Source organism: Zalophus californianus, chromosome 1 (assembly GCF_009762305.2).
Source record: "Zalophus californianus isolate mZalCal1 chromosome 1, mZalCal1.pri.v2, whole genome shotgun sequence".
NCBI lineage: Eukaryota > Metazoa > Chordata > Mammalia > Carnivora > Otariidae > Zalophus > Zalophus californianus.
In genome coordinates, this window is record NC_045595.1 from 18,250,134 (window position 1) to 18,271,020 (window position 20,887).

Below are 20,887 nucleotides of genomic sequence, written 5' to 3' on the forward strand. Positions count from 1 at the left end.
AGATTTTATTTATTTATTCAACAGAGAGAGACAGCGAGAGCAGGAACACAAGCAGGGGGAGTGGGAGAGGGAGAAGCAGGCCCCCCGCTGAGCAGGGAGCCCAATGTGGGGCTCGATCCCAGGACCCCGGGATCATGACCTGAGCCGAAGGCAGACGCTTAACGACTGAGCCACCCAGGCGCCCATTTTGGTTTTTTTTAAATGAAGATTTGTGGCAACCCAGCACTGATCAAGTCTATTGGCTCCATTTTTCCAACAGCATTTGTTCACCTCATGTCTCTGTGTCACATTTAGGGATATTCTCACATTTCAAACTCTTTTATCATATTTTTTATAGTGATCTGTCAACAAGATCTTTGATGTTACTAAGTTACTTGTTTTAACTGTTTTGGGCCCAACAAACCTCACCCATTTAAGATGGCAAACTTAATCGATAAATGTGTGTGTTCTAACAGTTCTACCAACTGGCCTATTCACCCTCCTTAGGCCTCCCTATTCCCGGAGACAAAATAATATTGAAATTAGGCCAGTTAATAACAACTGCTTCTAAGTGAAAGGAAGAGTCATTTCCAAAAACTAGAAATGATTTAACTTAGTGAGGAAAGCATGTTAAAAGCGAAGGTAGGCCAAAAGCTAGGCCTCTTGTGCCAAACAGTTCGTCAAGTTATAAATATAAAGGAAAACCTCTTGAAGAAATTCGAAGTGTTACTTCAGTGAGCACAGGAATGATAACACTAAACAGCTTTATTGCTGATAAGAAAAAGTTTAAGTGGTTTGGACAGAAGATCAAGCCAGCCACAACATTACCCTAAGCCAAAAACCTAATTCAGAGCAAGACCCCAACTCTCTTCAATTCTATGAAGGCTGAGAGTGGTGAGGAACCTGAGAAGAAAAGTCTGAAGCTAGACACTGGTTCACGTGGTTTAAGAAGCTGTCTCCATAATGTAAAAGGGCAAGGTAAAGCAGCAAAGTGCTGATGTAGAAGCTACAGCAAGTTATCTAGAAGACCTAGCTAAGATAATTAACAAAGGCGGCTATACGAAACAGCAGATTTTCAATGTAGATAAAATAGCTTTATTATTTGAAGAAGCTGCCATCTAAGACTTTCATAGCTAAAGAGAAGAAAGCAATGCCTGGCTTCAAAGCCTCAAAGAATAGGCTGACACTACGTTAGGGACAAATGCAGCTGGTGACTTTATGGTGAAGCTAATGCTCATCATTTTATTATTCCAAAGGTCCCAGGGCCCTTAGGATTTATGCTAAGCTTGTACTCTATAAATGGAACAACAAAGGATGGATGACAGCACATGTGTTTAACGTGGCTTACTGAATATTTTAATTTTGAACCCACTGTTGAGAGCTATTACTCAGAAAAAAAGATTCTACTGCTCAATGACAATGCATGGGATCACCCAACAGCTCTAATGGAGATGAACGATGAGATTATTGTTGTTTTCAATCCTGTGAATACAACATCCATTCTGCAGCCCAAAGATCAAAGAGTATTTTTGACTTTTAAGTCTTATACTTTAAAAAATACATTTTGTAAAGCTACATATGCTTAGATATAGAGAGTGATTCCTCTGAACATCGGGGCAAAATAAACTGAAAACTCTGGAAAGAATTCACCATTCTAGATGCCATTAAGAATACTCGTGATTGGGGAGGGTATGTGCTAAGGTGAGCTCTGTGAATTGTGCAAGACTGTTGAATCACAGATCTGTACCTCTGAAACAAATAATACAATATATGTTTAAAAAAAAAAAAGAAGACAGCAGGAGGGGAAGAATGAAGGGGGGAAATCGGAGGGGGAGACAAACGATGAGACAATGGACTCTGAAAAACAAACTGAGGGTTCTAGAGCAGAGGGGGGTGGGAGGATGGGTTAGCCTGGTGATGGGTATTAAAGAGAGCACACTCTGCATGGAGCACTGGGTGTTGTACACAAACAATGAATCATGAAACACTATATCAAAAACTAATGATGTATATGGTGATTAACAATAAAAAATTTAAAAAAAGAACATTCGTGATTCATAGGAAGAGGTTAAAATATCAACATTATCAGAAGTTTAAAAGAAATTGATTCTGATCCTCACAGATGACTTCAAAGGGTTCAACACTTCAGTGGAGAAAGTAACTGCAGATATGGTGGAAAGAGCAAGAGAACTACAATATGGAGCCTGAAGATGTGACTGAATTGGTGCATTCTCATGATAAAACATTAATGGATGAAGAGTTGCTTCTTAAGGATGAGCAGCAAAGAAAGTGGTTTCTTGAGATGGAATCTATACCTGGTGACAATGTTGTTAGTGTCTGCCTTCGGCCCAGGTCATGATCCCAGGGTCCTGGGATGGAGTCCTGCATCGGACTCCTTGCTCAGTGGAGAGTCTGCTTCTCCCTCTGCCTGCCCCTCCCTCCTACTCGTGCACTCTCTCTCTCAAATAAATAAAATCTTTTTTTTTTAAAGATTTTATTTATTTATTTGACAGAGAGAGACACAGCGAGAGGGGGAACACAAGCAGGGAGAGTGGGAGAGGGAGAAGCAGGCTTCCCGTGGAGCAGAGAGCCCAATGCGGGGCTTGAACCCAGGACCCTGGGATCATGACCTGAGCCGAAGGCAGACGCTTAACGACTGAGCCACCCAGGCGCCCCTCAAATAAATTAAATCTTAAAAAAAAAAAAAAGCAAAAAACCCCAAAAAACAAAACATTGTTGAAATGACAACAAAGGATTTAGAGTATCATATAAACTTAGTTGATGAAGCAGCAGCGGGTTCCAGAAGACAGCCTACAATTTTTAAAGAAGTTCTACTATGGGTAAAATGCTGTCAAACAGCATAGAACACCCCAGAGAATGAGGCACCTGGGTGACTCAGTCAGTTAAGTGTATGACTCTTGATTTAGGCTCAGGTCATGATCTCAGGATCATGAGATAGAGGCCCCCATCAGGATCCGCCCTCAGCACAGAGTCTGCTTAAGTTTCTCTCCCTCTGCGGCGCCTGGGTGGCTCAGTCAGTTAAGTGTCTGCCTTTGGCTCAGGTCATGATCCTGGGGTCCTGGGACTGAGACCTGCATCAGGCTCCCTGCTCAGCAGGGGTGTGCTTTTCCCTCTCCCTCTGTGCTAAGTAAATAAATAGAAATCTTACCAAAAAAAAAAAAAAAAAAAAAATTCTCTCCCTCTGCCCTGCTCTAAAAAAATAAAAATTTAAAAATAAAAAAAAATCATACTACAGAAGTCATTAATAAGAAGATGAGTCAACTGATGCAGCAAACTTCTCTCTTATTTTAAGAAACTGCAAGGGATGTCTGGGTGGCTCAGTTGGTTAAGCATCTGCTTTCGGCTCAGGTCATGATCCCACAGTCCTGGGATCGAGTCCTACATCGGGCTCCTTGCTCAGTGGGGAGCCTGCTTCTCCCTCTGCCTGCCGCTCCCCCTACTTGTGCTCGCTCTCTCTGACAAAAATAAAATCTTAAAAACTGCCACAGCCACTCCAACCTTCAGCAACCACCACCCTAATCAATCAGTAGTCATCAACATCAAGGAAAGACCCTCCACGAGCAAAAAGATTACAACTCACTCAAAGCTCAGAGGATGGTTAACATATTTTTTAGCAATAAAGTAATTTTAAATTAAGTCATGTACATTCTTTTTTAAGACATAATGCTGTTGTTGTAATGTATGGTGATTAAGATAACATAATGATAATCATAAAAAAAAAAAGACATAATGCTGTTGCACACTTAACAGACTATAGTGTGAATAACTTCTATCCAAACCAGGAAACCAGAAAATTCATTTGACTCGCTTTATTGCGATATTCACTCTATTGCAGTAGTCTAGAACTGAATCTGCAATACCTTGGACGTATGCCTGTATTTGCCAAAACAAAAAATTTGTAAGAGTTGCATTTTTTACATTTTTGCAAAACTCTTTAATGGCTGACTTAATAGAAGACAGCTGGATTCTCATATCTGTTTCTGCATTCAGTCTGTTGTGCACACATCACATGTGACCTCTAAAAATCTCCACTGGTACATTCATGAGAAAATAAGAGTGAAAAAGGCAAATAACATCTCAGTATTATAATAAAAACAGCCTTGACCTTAAGAGGCCCTGCAAGGGTACTGGAGACGACTGGTCCTGGACCACCCTTTAAGAACCACTGCCTGTGCGGCTCAGTTGGTTAAGCGAGGGACTCTTGATTTCGGCTCAGCTCATGATCTCAGGGTTTTGAGATCGAGCCTGGGTCAGACTCTGTGTTCACTGGGAATGTGCTTGATATTCTCTCCCTTTCCTTTCTATCCCTCCCCCTGTTCTGCACACATTCTCTCTAATAAATAAATAAATCTTTAAAAAAAAAAAGGAACTGCTATAGGTTTAAATACATAGTATATTTTATAATTGTTACTACTTGCTTAAAAACAAAATTTTAAAAATCTGGTTATTGGGGCACCTGGGTGGCTCAGTTGGTTAAGCCTCCAACTTTTGGTTTAGGCTCAGATCATGATCTCCTTGGCAGTGAGACTGAGCATACATCGGGCTCTGTGGTCAGCAGGGAGCTGACTTAAGTCTCTCCTTCTGCCCCTCCCCCCACTAGCACACTCTCCCTCAAATAAATCTTAAAAATAAATAAATGAAATAAAAATCTGGTTATTATCACTAAATCATAGCCCATATGTTTCGTAAGTTTACTGGCATCTTTTTTCTTAAAGATTTATCTATTTTAAAGAGAGAGTGAGCAAGCATGCAAGGGTGGGGGGGAGGGGCAGAGGGAGAGAGAACCTCAAGCAGACTCCCCGCTGATCGAGGAGCCCCATGAGGGGCTTGATCCCATGACACTTGAGATCATGACCTGAGCCGAAACCAAGAGTTGGACACTTACCTGACTGAGCCACCCAGATGCCCCTACTGTATATCTTTTAATTGTTTTTTTCTTAGAAACCACTTATCAGGGGCGCCTGGGTGGCTCAGTTGTTAAGCATCTTCCTTTGGCTCAGGTCATGATCCCAGGGTCCTGGGATTGAGCCCCACGTCAGGCTCCCTGCCCAGCGGGAAGCCTGCTTCTCCTTCTCCCACTCCCCCTGCTTGTGTTCCCTCTCTCGCTGTGTCTCTCTCTGTCAAATAAATAAATAAAACCTCAAAAAAAAAAGAAAAAGAAAAACCATTTGTCAACATTCAAACTTCCAACAGAAACAGAAACAAGTTATTACAAATAATATGGAATCAGAACTGGGGGGTGGGGGACACGACTACTCCTCACTCCAGAATAAACAAGTACAAATGATCTGATGCCATTTTAGATCCAAAGTAGTTAGAATTTTTAAAATTAGAGAAGAGTTCAGAGTTAAAGCATTTTGTAACACTTCTTTACCAATGTCAACATACTGAATAAGAAATCAAATATTATACATTCATAACCTTTATTCATAACTACCATAGGTCAATAAGAATTAAATGTTATTTTTATTACCTCCCAATTTTTTCATTTACATAAAAACTAAGTTTTTATCTGGCTAATCACTACTACATGGTCATAGTAATAATTTGGAAACTCAGCAAAATAAATATAAAAAATTAAATTTTACTCAAAAAGGAGGCAAAAGTGAAGTGAACTGAAAGAACTGATCAACTTTAAGAACTGATCAACTTTAAGTATTTCTTTGCAGTAAGAGAATTCCTAAAAGATTCCTCTTTAAAAAGAAAAAAAACGGGGGGCGCTTGGGTGGCACAGTTGGTTAAGCGACTGCCTTCAGCTCAGGTCATGATCCCAGGGTCCTGGGATGGAGTTCCACATCAGGCTCCCCCTGCTCTGTGGGAAGCCTGCTTCTTCCTCTCCCTCTGCCTGCCACTCCCATTGCTTGTGCTCTCTCTGTCAAATAAATAAATAATCTCAAAAAAAAAAAGTGGGGAGTGGGAGGAAAAGACAAAAATCTAAGGTAGACACTAAGAAGCTGGTACTGTGATTCATCAGCTCTATGTTTCTTAACAGGTTTAGCTGTAATTTTCAAGGTTATAATAATACTTAGGTCAACTGTCTCAAAAGATAAAAACCAAACTGATTAATAACAAAAATATATATATTTATATTATTAAAAAGCGTTTTGAAACTTAAGCCTATTTAAATTTAAGATGAAATTTAAAATGATTCTCAAGAGGTACAAAAGGAAAAAGATCATCTCTAAATCTAGCATATCCTAGAAAAGTTATATATCAAATAGGAGAGGGGGACATTTTTGGGGAAATGAATTTGGGTTTTCTGCTTCAAAAACCACTATTTCTCACCTATCAATATCTCATAAATCACAGTTTTAGTTCCCTTCACATTTAAATCCTTCAATCTTCTCATTCAGCTCCCCTCACCTTTTCCAGAGTTTTTTTGTTTGTTTTAAGATTTTATTTATTTTTTAAATAAATTTATTTGACAGAGAGACACAGTGAGAGAGGGAACACAAGCAGGGGGAGTGGGAGAGGCAGAAGCAGGCTTCCTGCCGGGCAGGGAGCCCAACGCAGGGCTCGATCCCAGGACCCTAGTAGGATCATGACCTGAGCCAAAGGCAGATGCTTACTGACTGAGCCACCCAGGCACCCCACCCCTTCCAAAGTTTTTAATTGCCTTTTTTTTCCTGTTGTTCAGAAGAGACACTTAAGATAAACTGTATTTCTGGGCTCTTGCCCACATAATATGTATGGCACTACTACTTTCTTCTTGAGTATTCTTTGTATGTCAACCTGAGCAGACCACTTTCTGGCTCTTCTGTGCAGCTACCACACTGCAGTTAGATCTCAGTTCTGAGCTGGTTTTGTTTTTTCTTTATTTCTCATACTTCTTTCTTAGATTCTTTACTTCATTGAGCATATTACCAATTAAGTTTTTCAGAAAGTATGTCTGAATGTGATCTACAGAGCAGCACGTTCAGCATCAACCTGGAAATTTATTAGAAATGAAAATTCTCGGGGTGCCTGGGTGACTCAGTTGGTTAAGCATCTGCCTTCGGCTCAGGTCATGATCTTGGGGTCCTAGGATCGAGCCCCTCGTTGGACTCTAAGTTCAGTGGGGAGTCTGCTTCTCCCTCTCCCTCTGTCCCTCCCCCCGCTCTCTCTCTCATGCTCTCTTTTAAATAAAATCTTTTTTAAAAAAAAATCTTAGATTTTTTTAAAAAAAGATTTTATTTATTTGATAAAGAGAGCAGCAGAGGAAGAGGGAGAAGCCGACTCCCCACTGAGCAGGGAGCCCTATGCGGGATTCGATCCCGGGACCCTGGGATCATGACCTGAGCCGAAGGCAGACACTTAGCGAAATGAGCCACCCAGGCACCCCAATAAACAAAATAAGAAAGAAAGAAAAGAAAGAGAAGAAAGAAAAGAAAGAAAAGAAAGAAAGAAAGAGAAAGAAAGAAAGAAAGAGAAAGAGAAAGAAAGAAAAAGAAAGAAAGAAAGAAAGAAAGAAAGAAAGAAAGAAAGAAAGAAAGAAAAATGAAAATTCTCTGAAAATGAAAACGTTATGTCAGAGATATCTATACCCCAATGTTCACGCATTATTTAAACTAAACAAGACATGAAAATGGTTGAAGTGTCTGTCAATGGATGAAGAAGTTATGAAATACATAAAAAATGGGCTACTATTCAGCCATAAAAAAGAAAGAAATTCTGACATTTGTGAAACACAGATGGGACAACGGGGGCTTTATGCTAATAATAAGTCAGACAAAAATACTACATGATCTCATATATATGGAATCTAAAAAGCAGAACAAACTCAGAAAAAGAGATCAGATTTGTGATTACTAAAAGCAGTGGGTGCGGGGAAGAGGAAGAACTGGATGAATGTGGTCAAAAGGTATAAACTCAGAGTTTTAAGATACACAAGTGCTAGGGATATAATGTACAACAGGATGACTGTTGCTAATACTGCTACATGGTATAGAGAAAAGTTGTTAGGAGAGTAAATTCTAAGGGTTCTCACACAAAGGAAAAAATTTCTTTTATCTTTTTTATCTATATGAGATGATGGAAGTTAACCAAACTTAATGTGATAATCATTTCATGATATATGTAAGTCAAATCATTAAGCTGTACACCTTAAACTTATCCATGCTATATGTCAATTATATCAATAAAATTGGGGAAAAATGCAAATGTTCAGAACCGACCCCAGTCCTACCTCCACTGAATCAGAATTCAGGGTGTGGGGTGAGGGAAGCAGCCATTCTCTCTTTTCCTTTTTAAGATTTATTTATTTGAGAAAGAGCGAGCTTGCACGCGTGCACACATGCTTAAGTGCAGGAGAGTGCACGTGTGAGCACGAGTGGGGGGGTAGGGGCAGAGACTCTCAAGCAGACTCCCCACTGCACATGGAGCCAGGATAAGCCACCCAGGTGCCCCAGCCATTTTTCACTTTAAGAAACTCTCTAGGTGAGGGGTGTCTGGATGGCTAACATGGTTAAGCAGATGACTCTTGGTTTCTGCTCAGGTCATGGTCTCAGGATGGGGAGATTGACCTGTGTTGGGTTCTGTACTCAGCGGGGAGTCTGCTTCAGACTTCTCTCTCCTTCTGCCCCCCACCAGACTCTCTCTCTCTCTTTCTAAAATAAATATCTTAAAACAAAACAAAACAAAACCCCTCCAGGTGATTCTAGTCACCTGGATAACCACTAGTCTAGAAATTTTATTGTCCCTGACTTGTCAATGTTCTTCATTAGTTTGTAGATGGATAATCTTTTCCTTTTTCCTCAGTGTCATTCAGAACCTAAGTAATTCAGAGCTTAACACAACATTTGGACTAAGTATTCCAACTAAGGAACAATGAGAAACCATGAACATGTATTACCCCTATTAGGAATCTTTTCTTCCAATCACTGAAACTAAAACAAACAAAACTGAAAAAAACATAGTATCATTTCTTGATTTTTTTCCTTCTGGCTAAAGTGTAAAACCAATATTTCATTTAAAGGAGAACAGGGGCACCTGGGTGGCACAGTCAAGTCAGTTAAGCAGCCGACTCTTAGTTTCAGCCCAGGTCATGATCTCAGGGTTGTGAGATCAAGCCCGATGTTGTGTTTTGCGCTCAGTGCAGAGTCTGCTTGAGATTCTCTCTCCCTCTGCCCCTCCCCATCTCTAAAATGAAAAAATAAATCTTAAAATAAATAAATGAGAATAAACTGAGTGTGTTGGGTCAATTTCCAAATTCCGCCTCATAAACAACTTTTAAAATTACTTTCTTATTTCCACAAGAAAGAATAAGCAATTCTTCTCTCACATTTCTCTGAAGCTGCACTGGTCCAATACCCACTACATGTAGTTAGCAATCACTTTTAATGTTCAAACTATAATGTGCTACAAGTACAAAAAACAACCAGATTTCAAGGATTTGTACCAAAGAGGAAAATAGTTTTAATATTATACTGATTACATGTTGAAATATTAAATAAAATGCGATTTTAAAAAATCAGTTTCACTTTTTTTTACCCCCTTAAAAAAGAGACTACTAGAAAACTCATAACAACATATGTGGCTCATGTTCCATTTCATGTTCTGAGTCTCACTGAGAAGGGATGGTTGACAGTCCTCAGCGTGGTAGAACAACACCACACTAGGTAAGGAATCACACACATAGGAACCTACCTGCACCATTTAACAACTAGTCTAGCAAAAATTTAGGGACCTTGGTAGAATTTCTCTGTTCAAATAACACTCCTCTGAAAATGGTAAAGTCTTTACCCAAGTATTAAACATTTACCAAACTCTTATACAAATGAACTTAGAAATATGGTAAGGGAAGAGATTTAAATGTGAGTAAAAGGTTGGACATGAAGGGCCAGAGAAAGGAGCAATAAAATGGTTCACTAATCCAAAGTGCTGATCAGGATCCCAATCAGCCTACAATGTGCCAGTGAGAGAGTAGCTGACTGTAGTCCCGTGTTTGGCTGCAAACCCATGTTTGCAGAATACATCATCATTTGAGTGCTGCCTCTCCAAGGCAGAAGCCAGAATCACTCTCCGAACCTCTCCTGCAGCTCGAGTGCAGGCATGTGACCAAAGCTTCCCAAATTAGACACGCTGCATGAAATTTGACTCAGAAGGGAGCAACATGAGGCAGCAAGAACCACAACCTCCATTTTCTGGTGAGAGTGGAGGAATGTGGCAAAAATGGAGCAGGATGGCATAGATCCCAACGAGACCGTGGTAGAGCAAGGACCTGTGCCCAGGGGTGTGGCAGAAAGTCTCTGCCAGAGCAGGCCAGCAAAGTGACAGCAAAGTGACCTGAGCCCTGCTCCTGGCTGCACAGTCTCCAAGACCCACTCTCTGGTCCTACCATAAATTCCTTGAGCTAACTACTATCCCTTAGTCAATTTTTTTAGACAATTTCTTCTGAATAAACTGGAGGTACGAGGGGGAATATCTGTGTAACTAAAAACCAATACACATATGGATACAGAAAATATCACACCAATTGAAAACTTTAAAATAGCATTTACACTGGGAGAGGATTTGTACCAAATGTTCAGAGGAGTTATGAGAGATTTGAATTGCATCTGTAACAGTTAATGTATTAAAAGAAAAAAAAGGATGGGGCGCCTGGGTAGCTCAGCTGGTTAAGCATCTGACTCTTGAGCTCAGCTCAGGTCTTGATCTCAGGGTCTTGAGTTCAAGCCCCATGATGGGCTCCACACTGGGCCCTACTTAAAAAAAGAAAAAGGGAATAAAAATGGCACTACCAACAATGTGGGAATACTTGTTTATAAATGTTTGGGTACTTTTCAAATATCTGAAAAGCAACTGAGGCCCAAGGCAGGAATGGCACTAAAGAGGAGAAGAGAAAGAAGAAAACAGTAGCAACTATTATTTATTTATTGAAGGATTACTATGTGCCAGGCAATGTGTTTAGGACTTAATATTTTATATAATCCTCAAAGTAACTACAACATAAATTCTTTTATTTTCATGATGTAGATAAGGAAATGGACTCTGTGGTTAAATCACTTGCCTAAGATGACATATCTAAAGTTGAAGAGGCAGACAAAACTCCTGTTTGTCTCAGAGCCAAGTATAGTTTTTGATTAACTCTTTCTCACTCTTAGTAATTCCACACTATGATGAGGGGTTAGGGACCATCCAGCATGGGGGAAATGTTAAACAGCAAGAAGAAAAAGAGGAAGAGGGACAAAAGCTGAAATGACATATGAGAGAGAGTTGCATTTTGAGCCAGTGAAGCCTTGAGATCTTTACTTCTAACAACAAAAGCAGCAAGTGATGAGAGGTCCCCTTCCCCCAAAGTATCCTTCACTTAGTGAGGCCAGATTGACCAACTAGCCTTGTGTGAAGCCTCAGTTCCTGCCCTGTAGAAGGGCAGAGAAGAAACAAGCAATTTTATGGGTGCTAAGTGAAACCCAACCCCTGGGATTCACCATCAGAAGGCCTTCTCTCTGGCACATGCATTTAACTCCATGTGCATGCTTTAGAAAGCACCCAACTCAAGAGGGTTCTTGAAAGGGAAGTTCCAAATGAATCCCCTTTACCCAGCTCAGGCTGACCTACCAGGAACAGAAAACTTGGGCCTTTCCTAGTACTGTATGCACTGTCAAGGCATTTACATGGCAGCTCTTGTTTTTACCTTTAGAAGGTACCTCCTTATCTTAACTAGATGCATGATACTGTGATATAATAAAAATTATGTATTTTGTTTTCTCTGGTTCCTGGCCAGAGCTCCTAAAACCTTTGTAATTTCATAAGCAATAAAAATGCTAGGTGCATCTTGTGTCCTAATGAGGCAACTCTTGGTGGGCTCCTCGATGAGGCTGGTCACTGGAAAGACCAAGCCATGATTAGAAGCTTGGTACTTTCAGCCGCACACTGTTCTCTGGAAGAGGGGCTAGAACTGAGTTACTAATGGATTATACCTATGTGATGTAGCCTCCATAAAAATCCCAGAAATATAGGGTTCGGGGAACTAGTGTGTTGGTGAACACACTCACATGCCAGGAATGTGGTGCACCCCAATTCCATATGGACAGAGGCTCCTGTATGTCTTTATCTGGCTGTTCATCTGTATTTTCTATCATATCATTTATTATACAACATACCAGTAAATGTGTTTCCTTGAGTTCTGTGAGTTGTTCTAACAAATTATGAAACCTGAGGAGGGGTAGTGGGAACCCCAATTGATAGCTGGTCAATCAGAAGTACAGGTGATATCCTGGGACTTGATTGGTATATGAGCTGGAGGGCAGTCTTGTGGGACTGACCCCTTAACTTGTGGGACCTGACACTAACTCCAAGTAGACAGTGTCAACTGAATTGTAGGACAGTTAGCTGATGTCAGAGAATTGGTCAATGTGGGAAAAAACCCACACATTTGGTGGCCTGAAGTGTGACTGTGTTAGTAGTAGAGAGTAAAGGAACACAGTGAGACTTACTCAGCTACTTTTGTGATTAACCTTTAACATGTACCTTTGTCTCCCACCAATTCACTAAAACTCTTCTAAGGATGTAATTACTGTGTCAAATCCAACAATGTATGTGCTGCTTCTAGGCTGGACAGATGAGGAAGTCTGACAGAGGAAACTATCCAAGGTGGTTAACAGTTTTTAAGAAGCAATCTAATTTTACCACAATAATAATAATAAAAAAATCTAGGTTCCAAGATAGTAAATTGTTTTGAAATTTACAGCCTAGGTTCTCAAGACAGTAAATTGTTTTTGAAATTTTAAATAACATTAATATAGACATAATTTTTAATTCTTATCAAAAGGGTTAGGATGGGGTGCCTGGGTGGCTCAGTCGGTTAAGCAGCTGCCTTCGGCTCGGGTCGTGGTCCCAGGGTCCTAGGATCGAGCCCCGCATTGGGCTCCCTGCTCGGCGGGGAGCCTGCTTCTCCCTCTCCCTCTGCCTGCCTCTCTGCCTACTTGTTCTCTCTCTGTATCTCTCTGCCAAATAAATAAATAAAACCTTTAAAAATAAATTAAAAAAAAAAAGGGTTAGGTTGAGGGGCACCTGGGTGGCTCAGTTGGTTGAGCGTCTGCCTTCAGCTGAGGTCATGATCTCAGGGTCCTGGGATTGAGCACCATGTCAGGGTCTCTGCTCAGGAGGGGGTCTGCTTCTCCCTTTCATTCTCCCTCTATCAAATAAATAAAATCTTAAAAAAAAAAAAAGGGGTTAGGTTGGGACACAATACAGCTGACCCTTGAACAACTTGGGTTTGAACTGCATGGGCCCACTTATAGGCAGGGTTTTTTTTTTTTTTGGTAAATGCAGTATTGTATTGAAAATGTATTTTCTTGGGGCACCTAGGTGGCTCAATCAGTTAAGTGTTCAGCTCAGGTCACGATTTCATGGGTCACGACATTGAGCCCTGCCCCACATCGGGCTCTGTGAAGTCCACTTGAGATTCTTTGCCTCAGGCTCCCCACCCTCACATGCACACGCATACTCTCTCAAATAAATAAAATCTTTAAAAAAAGAAAATGTATTTTCTCTTCCTTATGATTTGCTTTATAACATTTTTTCTCTAGATTATGAGAATACAGTATATAATACATACAACATACAAAATATGTCTAATTGACTGCTAATGTTGTCGGTAAGGCTTCCAGTCAACAGTAGGCTATTAAGTTTTTGGGGAGTGAAAATTACATGAAGAGGGACGCCTGGGTGGCTTAGTAGGTTAAGCGGCTGCCTTCGATTCAGGTCATGATGTGATCCCAGGGTCCTGCTCAGCAGGGAGCCTGCTTCTCCTTCTGCCTGCCACTCCCCCTGCTTGTGTACTCTCTCTCTGATAAATAAATAAATAAAAATCTTAAAAAAAAATTACATGAAGATTTCCAACTGTGCAGGGAGTCGGTATCCCTAACCCCACATTGTTCAAGAGTCAACTGTACCACGTGGCAAGGAGTCTTTTAACCATGTGAATTGAGAAGGCAAGTCTGTTCAGACCTACATTTCAGTATGTACATATGTCACCTCTCTAGCCTCATCCATTCATTCAGTGCATCCATTCATTCAGTGCCTTTTTGTTTTTTTTTTTTTTTTAAAGTACACTCCACGCCCAGCGTGGAGCCCGACATGGGGCTTGAACTCATGACCCTGAGACCAAGACCTGAGCTAAAATCAAGTGAGACATTTAACCAAACTGAGCTACCCAGGCACCCCAGGCTTTTTGCCATTTTTTTTTAAATTAGCAGGCTCCTGGGCACCTGGGTGGCTCAGTTGGTTGAGCAGCTGCCTTCGGCTCGGGTCATGATCCTGGAGTCCCAGGATCGAGTCCCGCATCGGTCTCCCTGCTCAGCAGGGAGTCTGCTTCTCCCTCTGACCCTCTCCCCTCTCATGTGCTCTCTCTCTCTCTCTCAGATAAATAAAAATAAAAATAAATAAATAAAACATATAAAAAAAAATAAAAAAATAAAATAAAATAAAATTAGCAGGCTCCCACCTTAGGGCTTTCTGATTTGGAATGCTCTTTCCTCAGATAACCACCATGGTTCATCTGCCAACACACTTTGGTCTTAACTCAATGTTAAGAGCACACTGGGGCTTATCCTGATCCCCCCATCTGCCTTCGTTTCACTCCTCTGCATTCATCACTATATAACAAGATTTTTCTTTTTCCTTTTTTTTTTTAAAGATTTTATTTATTCAATTGACAGAGACAGAGAGAGAGAGAGAGACAGCGTGAGGGGGAACACAAGTAGGGCGAGTGGAAGAGGGAGAAGCAGGCTTCCGGCTGAGCAGGGAGCCCGATGCGGGGCTCGATCCCAGGACCCTGGGATCATGACCTGAGCCGAAGGCAGTCACTTAACCAACTCAGCCACCCAGGCGCCCCTATAACAAGATTTTTCTTATGTACCATCTATCTCCTTCCAGCTATAATATTATGCTCCACAAGATCAGGGAGATTTCTGTCTTGTTCACCATTGTACCCAAGCATCTAGGGCAAAGGACTTTATACATAGAGACATAAGATGTCTGGGACAGGGAAGAAAAGGTTAAGAATCATTGCCCTACTAGCATCCAAAATCTATAAAGAACTTATCAAACTCAACACCCAAAGAACAAATGATCCAATCAAGAAATGGGCAGAAGACATGAACAGACATTTTTCCAAAGAAGACATCCAAACGGCCAACAGACACATGAAAAAGTGCTCAACATTGCTCGGCATCAGGGAAATCCAAATCTAAACCTCAATGAGATACCACCTCACACCAGTCAGAATGGCTAAAATGAACAAGTCAGGAAACAGATGTTGGCGGGGATGCAGAGAAAGGGGAACCCTCCTACACTGTTGGTGGGAATGCAAGCTGGAAAACAGTATGGAGGTTCCTCAGAAAGTTGAAAATAGAGCTACCCTACAACCCAGCAATTGTACTACTGGGTATTTACCCCAAAGAAACAAATGTAGTGATCCGAAGGGGTACATGCACCCCTATGTTTATAGCAGCAATGTCCACAATACCCAAACTATGGAAAGAGCCCAGATGTCCATTGACAGACGAATGGATAAAGAAGATGCAGTATATATATACAATGGAATATTATGCAGCCATCAAAAGAAATGAAACCTTGCCTTTTGCAACAACATGGATGGAACTGGAGGGTATTATGCTAAGCAAAATAAGTCAATCAGAGGAAGGCATGTATCATATGATCTCACTGATATGAGGAATTCTTAATCTCAGGAAACAAACTGAGGGTTGCTGGAGGGATGGGGGTGGGAGGGATGGGGTGGCTGGGTGATAGACATTGGGGAGGGTATGTGCTATGGTAAGAACTGTGGATTATGTAAGACTGTTGAATCACAGACCTGTACCTCTGAAACAAGTAATACATTATATGTTAAAAAAAAAAAAAAAAAGAAGATAGTAGGAAGGGAAAAATGAAGGGGGCGGACATCGGAGGGGGAGACAAACCATGAGAGACTATGGACTCTGAGAAACAAACTGAGGGTTCTAGAGGGGACGGGGGTGGGAGGATGGGTTAGCATGGTGATGGGTATTAAAGAGGGCATGTACTGAATGGAGCACTGGGTGTTATATGCACACAATGAATCATGGAACACTACACCAAAAACTAATGATGTAATGTATTGTGATTAACATAATAAAAGAAAAAAAAAAGAATCATTGAGCTATACCTACAAGTTCAAAGCAAAATATTCCCAAACAGCACTTTTGTTTCATCACAAAATTAGTTCATGTTTTCTTTTTTAAAGATTTATTTTTAGAGAGAGAGAGAGAGCGAGCACATGTGAGCAGGGGGAGAGGCAGAGTGAGAGAGAGAAGCAGACTCCCACTAAGTGGGGAGCCTAATGCAGAGCTTTGATCCCATAAACCTGAGACAATAACCTGAGCTGAAAATAAGAGTCAGATGCTCAACTGACTGAGACATCCAGGAGCCCCTCATGTTTACTTAAAAATTTAAGCCCAGAATGGAGCCTACTTAAAAATAAACAAACAAACAAAAATTCGAGCTCTCCTCCTTAGCACCCCACTCCTGAGCCAATTACTGTTTTGAACTTTACTACTATTTAAGGACCACTACATTCTACATGTTAAAAATCAGTGATACTAAACTGGTTTTGACACTCAGCAATCTGTTAAACATCCTACCCTGTCAAAAATACATAGATCTACCTCATTCTTCTGGCACATAGGACAATACACTACAATTGTACCATTTTTGCCATTTCCCTTACTGAGTGACTTGTTTCTAGTATTACTACTACTATTAGTGCAGCAGTGAATACCCCTATATACACATATATCTGTGAACACAAATGCAAGACCAAAGGTATGCACACTTAAACATTTGACAAGTATTGCCAAAATCACTTCCAAGAAGTTACACTAATTTTTTTTTGCATTTTTTAAAAAAGAGTTTGTTTATTCATTTGAGAGAGTGAGCAAACTAAAGAACACAAGCGGCAGAGGGAGAGGGAGACGCAGGCTCTCCAATAAGCAGGAAGCCAGATGCAGGGCTTGATCCCAGGACCCTTGGATCATGACCTGAGCCAAAGACAGATGCTTAACTGACTGAGCCACCCAGCTGACCCAAAGTTACAAATTTATCCTCTCCATATCCTTGCTGTCCTGTGTGAAATCTTTATAAACGTTTTCCTATCTAATAAATGAAATATATTTCACTTTTAAAATTTATACTTCTATAATCACTAGTATGAAATATCTGATATGCTTATGATCACCACCTGTGTTTCTTCTTCCATAAACTACTTATATCCTTTGTTCATTTTTTTTTACTAGATTACTTTTTTCTACTTTTAAGAGTTCTTTGTGTATTAGAAACACTATTTAGAAGCACAGGCTCCAGTTAAAATAGTTTGAGTGCAAACAGTATTTACTGATACAGGACTTGATCTCCCCATGCCTCATGTGCTATTTTTAGTTTCAAAAACTATTCTTTTGGGGCACCTGGGTGGCTCAATTGGTTAAGCGGCTGCCTTCGGCTCAGGTCACGATCCCAGGGTCCTGGGATCGAGCCCCATGTCTGGCTCCTTGCTGGGCAGAGAGCCTGCTTCTCCCTCGCCCTCTGCCTGCTGCTCTGCCTACTTGTGCTCTCTTTCTCTATCAAATAAGTAAATAAAATCTTAAAAAAAAAAAAAAAAACTACCCTTTTAAACTGAATATAGAGAGACCTATAAAAGAGATCAAGAAACTGACGTGTGTATAATTGTGTTTTTTTTTTTTAAGTGGGCATGGAGCTAAGCGTTCAAGCTGGGCTTGAACTCAACGACCCTGAGGATCAAGACCTGAGCTGAGATCAAGAGTTGGAGGCTTAACCAACTGAGCCACCCAGGCACCCCTGCATAATTTTGTAACTACAAGGCATGTATTTGATTCTGATGTCACTCAGAAAAAAAGTTTTTTTCGAAGTCTTATATAAAGTTGTAACTTCAGTCATATTATCTGGCTCATGATTTTGGTAGCTTTAGATTAACAATGTCAATTTTTGGGCGCCTGGGTGGCTCAGTCGTTAAGCGTCTGCCTTCGGCTCGGGTCATGATCCCAGAGTCCTGGGATTGAGTCCCGCGTCGGGCTCCCTACTCAGCGGGAAGCCTGCTTCTCCCTCTGCCTGTCTCTGTCTCTTCCGAATAAATAAATAAAATCTTTAAAAAAGAAAATGTCAATTTTCATGTAAGTAACATTAATTAATATCAATTTAATCTTTATTTAAATTAAATCTACAAGCCAACTAGTAGAAAAATTAAATCCCTCTGGCTTAAGCCAGTAATTAATGAAAATATATTTGCTGTAAGAGTTTTCTGTTGTTTTTTTAAGTGAGAGAGAGAGAGCACAAGTGGTGGGAGTGGCAGAGGGAAAGAAAGAATCTTAAGCAAGCTCCATGCTCAGTGCTTGTATCTCATGGATTTATTATTATATTTATATTTCTTCTTTTATTTACAGGGGTTTTGAGGAAAGAAGATGTTAATAGGTGACCTCAGTCAGCCATCTTAAACATAAAGTCTCAAACAACACTTTAGACTCAAATCCCAAACCATTTTTTTCCCTTTTATTTTTTTAAAGTGAGCTCTATGCCCAGCATGAGGCTTGAACTCAAGACCCCAAGATCAAGAGTCGCATCGCATGCTCTACGGATTTAGCCAGTCGACGCCCATATCCCAAACCATTTTAATCTTAGGAAAAAGGAAGTCCATGCTATAAGTAACAGCAGAATAATTTCTCAAACCAAAAAGTCAGCCTCCTCTTATCTACCTTTCCTGGACCCCTCCTTCCTTACAAAGAATGGAAAAAACAGGGGTGCCTGGGTGGCTCAGTTGGTTAAGTCTGCCTTTAGCTCAGGTCATGATCCCAGAGTCCTGGGATTGAGACCTGCATCATGCTCCCTGCTCAGCAAAAAGCCTGCTTCTCCCTCTCCCACTGCCTGCTGCTCCCCCTGCTTGTGCTCTCTGTGTCAAATAAATAAAATCTTTAAAAAAAAAAAAAAAAAAGGAAAAAACAGTGACTGCATTCCTCCACGTGCCGAATGTTTTCTTGTCTATTATCTCATTCAGTCTAAATTTAACAGCTGAAAAATCTAGGGCTGAAAAGATTTAAATCATGTCAACAAATAGGAGGTCAAGCCAGATTTAAAACCAGGAATCCTACTCCAGAGCCAAGGTCCTTCCAATATACCTGCCTGCATTCCTAAGAAGCAAAGAGGCCACAGTCTATCTCATCAGACACACCTCTCCACAGTCCTTGCCCGTCCGTGAGGTTCTACCCTTTCCAATTCTCTTGGTGGAAAAAGCAGTGAGGGCAGAATGAAACAGAATCACAATAGACAGGAGCAAGAAAGCAGCATTTGTAAATGGAGCATACTGTTAGTTTCATATAAGGAACCCCTAAAGCGGCACTTTTACCTTCTCAGCAAATGTACTAAGTTTCTCCTCTTTCTGTAAGCTCATTATCAATTAGCATTATTTCCTGAGGATTACAAATAGTAAATGCAGACCTAGAAATCTACAAGTGACCTAAGTCAGGGAACCACAAAACTAAATGAAGATCACTAAAATATATCATATCCATTTTAAAACAAGTTTCAAACGTCATGCTTTAAATAATGAGCTAAGACGAGCCCCTCCTCTGCCCCTGATCTGTTCAGGGTGACATAGACAAAAGGGAACCTTCAGTTCCACACAGCTGTGTCACATCCAAATCCAGTCCCAGAAGACCGCTAATCCTATACTGTTCAATTCTCCAAAGCAAATGGCAAGTATCTGTAGTCTTTTTAGTTTATGGTAGTCGCAAATATTTTTAGTCTGTACTATGCAAGGCTTTATGTTGAATAAAATGTTTTTGAAAATACCAGAGTACTCCCCTTTGTGAAAACAACCTCGGACATTTGTATATAAAATGTGATGTTCCTACTAACCAAAACCCTGATGGAAACAGAATCTGTTAAACAGAATGCACCTCAACATCTCCCTTTTACCTGAACCTGCTGTGGCTGCTGAACCTGAATCTGCTGTTCTTGTTGGGTTTGTGGCTGAACACTGGTGGTGACTGGACAGGCAAGTTCAAGCAAAGACCCAGCCACTTCGGTGCTGTCTGTGTAAATGCAGTTCCCACCCTGTTGGTACACCATGGTAGTGGTAGCTGTCTGCTGGAACTCCTGAAGGGCTTCCGGCCCCTTAGAGGCTAGCGAGTCCAGAAATTCCTTCATCCTGTGTTGCGGGACAGACCGCGCCTTTACTCGGATGTACTCTTCAAAGGAAATGGTGTTTTCCAGAGAATTATTCATATTGTAGAATCCTTAGGGTTCCTAGAAATAAAATAAATGTCAGAAGTCAAAATTATGCTACTGTTTTCATATTCTGAAATGCAGAGCAATCATGCTTGCAACAGAGTGGAATATTCAAGGCAGCTTTGTACATCTAGAATTCAAAATGAAGTTATTATACACCTTATTCTTTTTTTAGTTAACAGTGTCTAAAAATTGTTTCTATAAACATTTCTTAAATCAAACTATCACACTGGAAACAAAAAACAAAGGCATGCGTCACAGTACTGGATGAAACAGGCTGAAAACACACTCTCCACCCAGCACTAGGTCAATGCCATCTTCTCTGCAGAGCCAAGCACTGGACAGTAAAAGTCACATGCAAAACTATTCTGTGACCACCACAGAGAGGACTACCAAGGAAGCTAGAAGCAGGGATTCCTACTGACATGTTCAATTTCTGCGGCCAATGATGTCCTAAAGTGAAGAACACATATGCCATCTAGCTGTAGCAAGACCCTAGAGAAGGGGAATATATATACCTCATCTCCCACCAGAAACACCAAAAATCCATTTGCCATATGCTGCTCACATTGTTTTATAACACAACTTACTGGTCAAAAGCACGGATTTTGGAGTTAGCCTGCCAGGGTCC

The 20,887-nt window shown here is 40.7% G+C and overlaps 1 protein-coding gene across 4 annotated transcripts in view; it reads right to left on the reverse strand.

The window, feature by feature from the left end:
• The window catches only part of QRICH1 (glutamine rich 1), a 53,937-nt gene that overhangs the window by 23,315 nt on the left and 9,735 nt on the right, over nucleotides 1-20,887 (reverse strand). For all 4 annotated transcript variants that reach the window (XM_027583417.2, XM_027583420.2, XM_027583418.2 and 1 more), the window contains one exon: nucleotides 19,945-20,274. In XM_027583417.2, coding sequence (XP_027439218.1) covers nucleotides 19,945-20,253 — 309 coding nt within the window. In that variant the 5' untranslated portion in view covers nucleotides 20,254-20,274. The remainder of the gene's footprint in view (nucleotides 1-19,944; nucleotides 20,275-20,887) is intronic.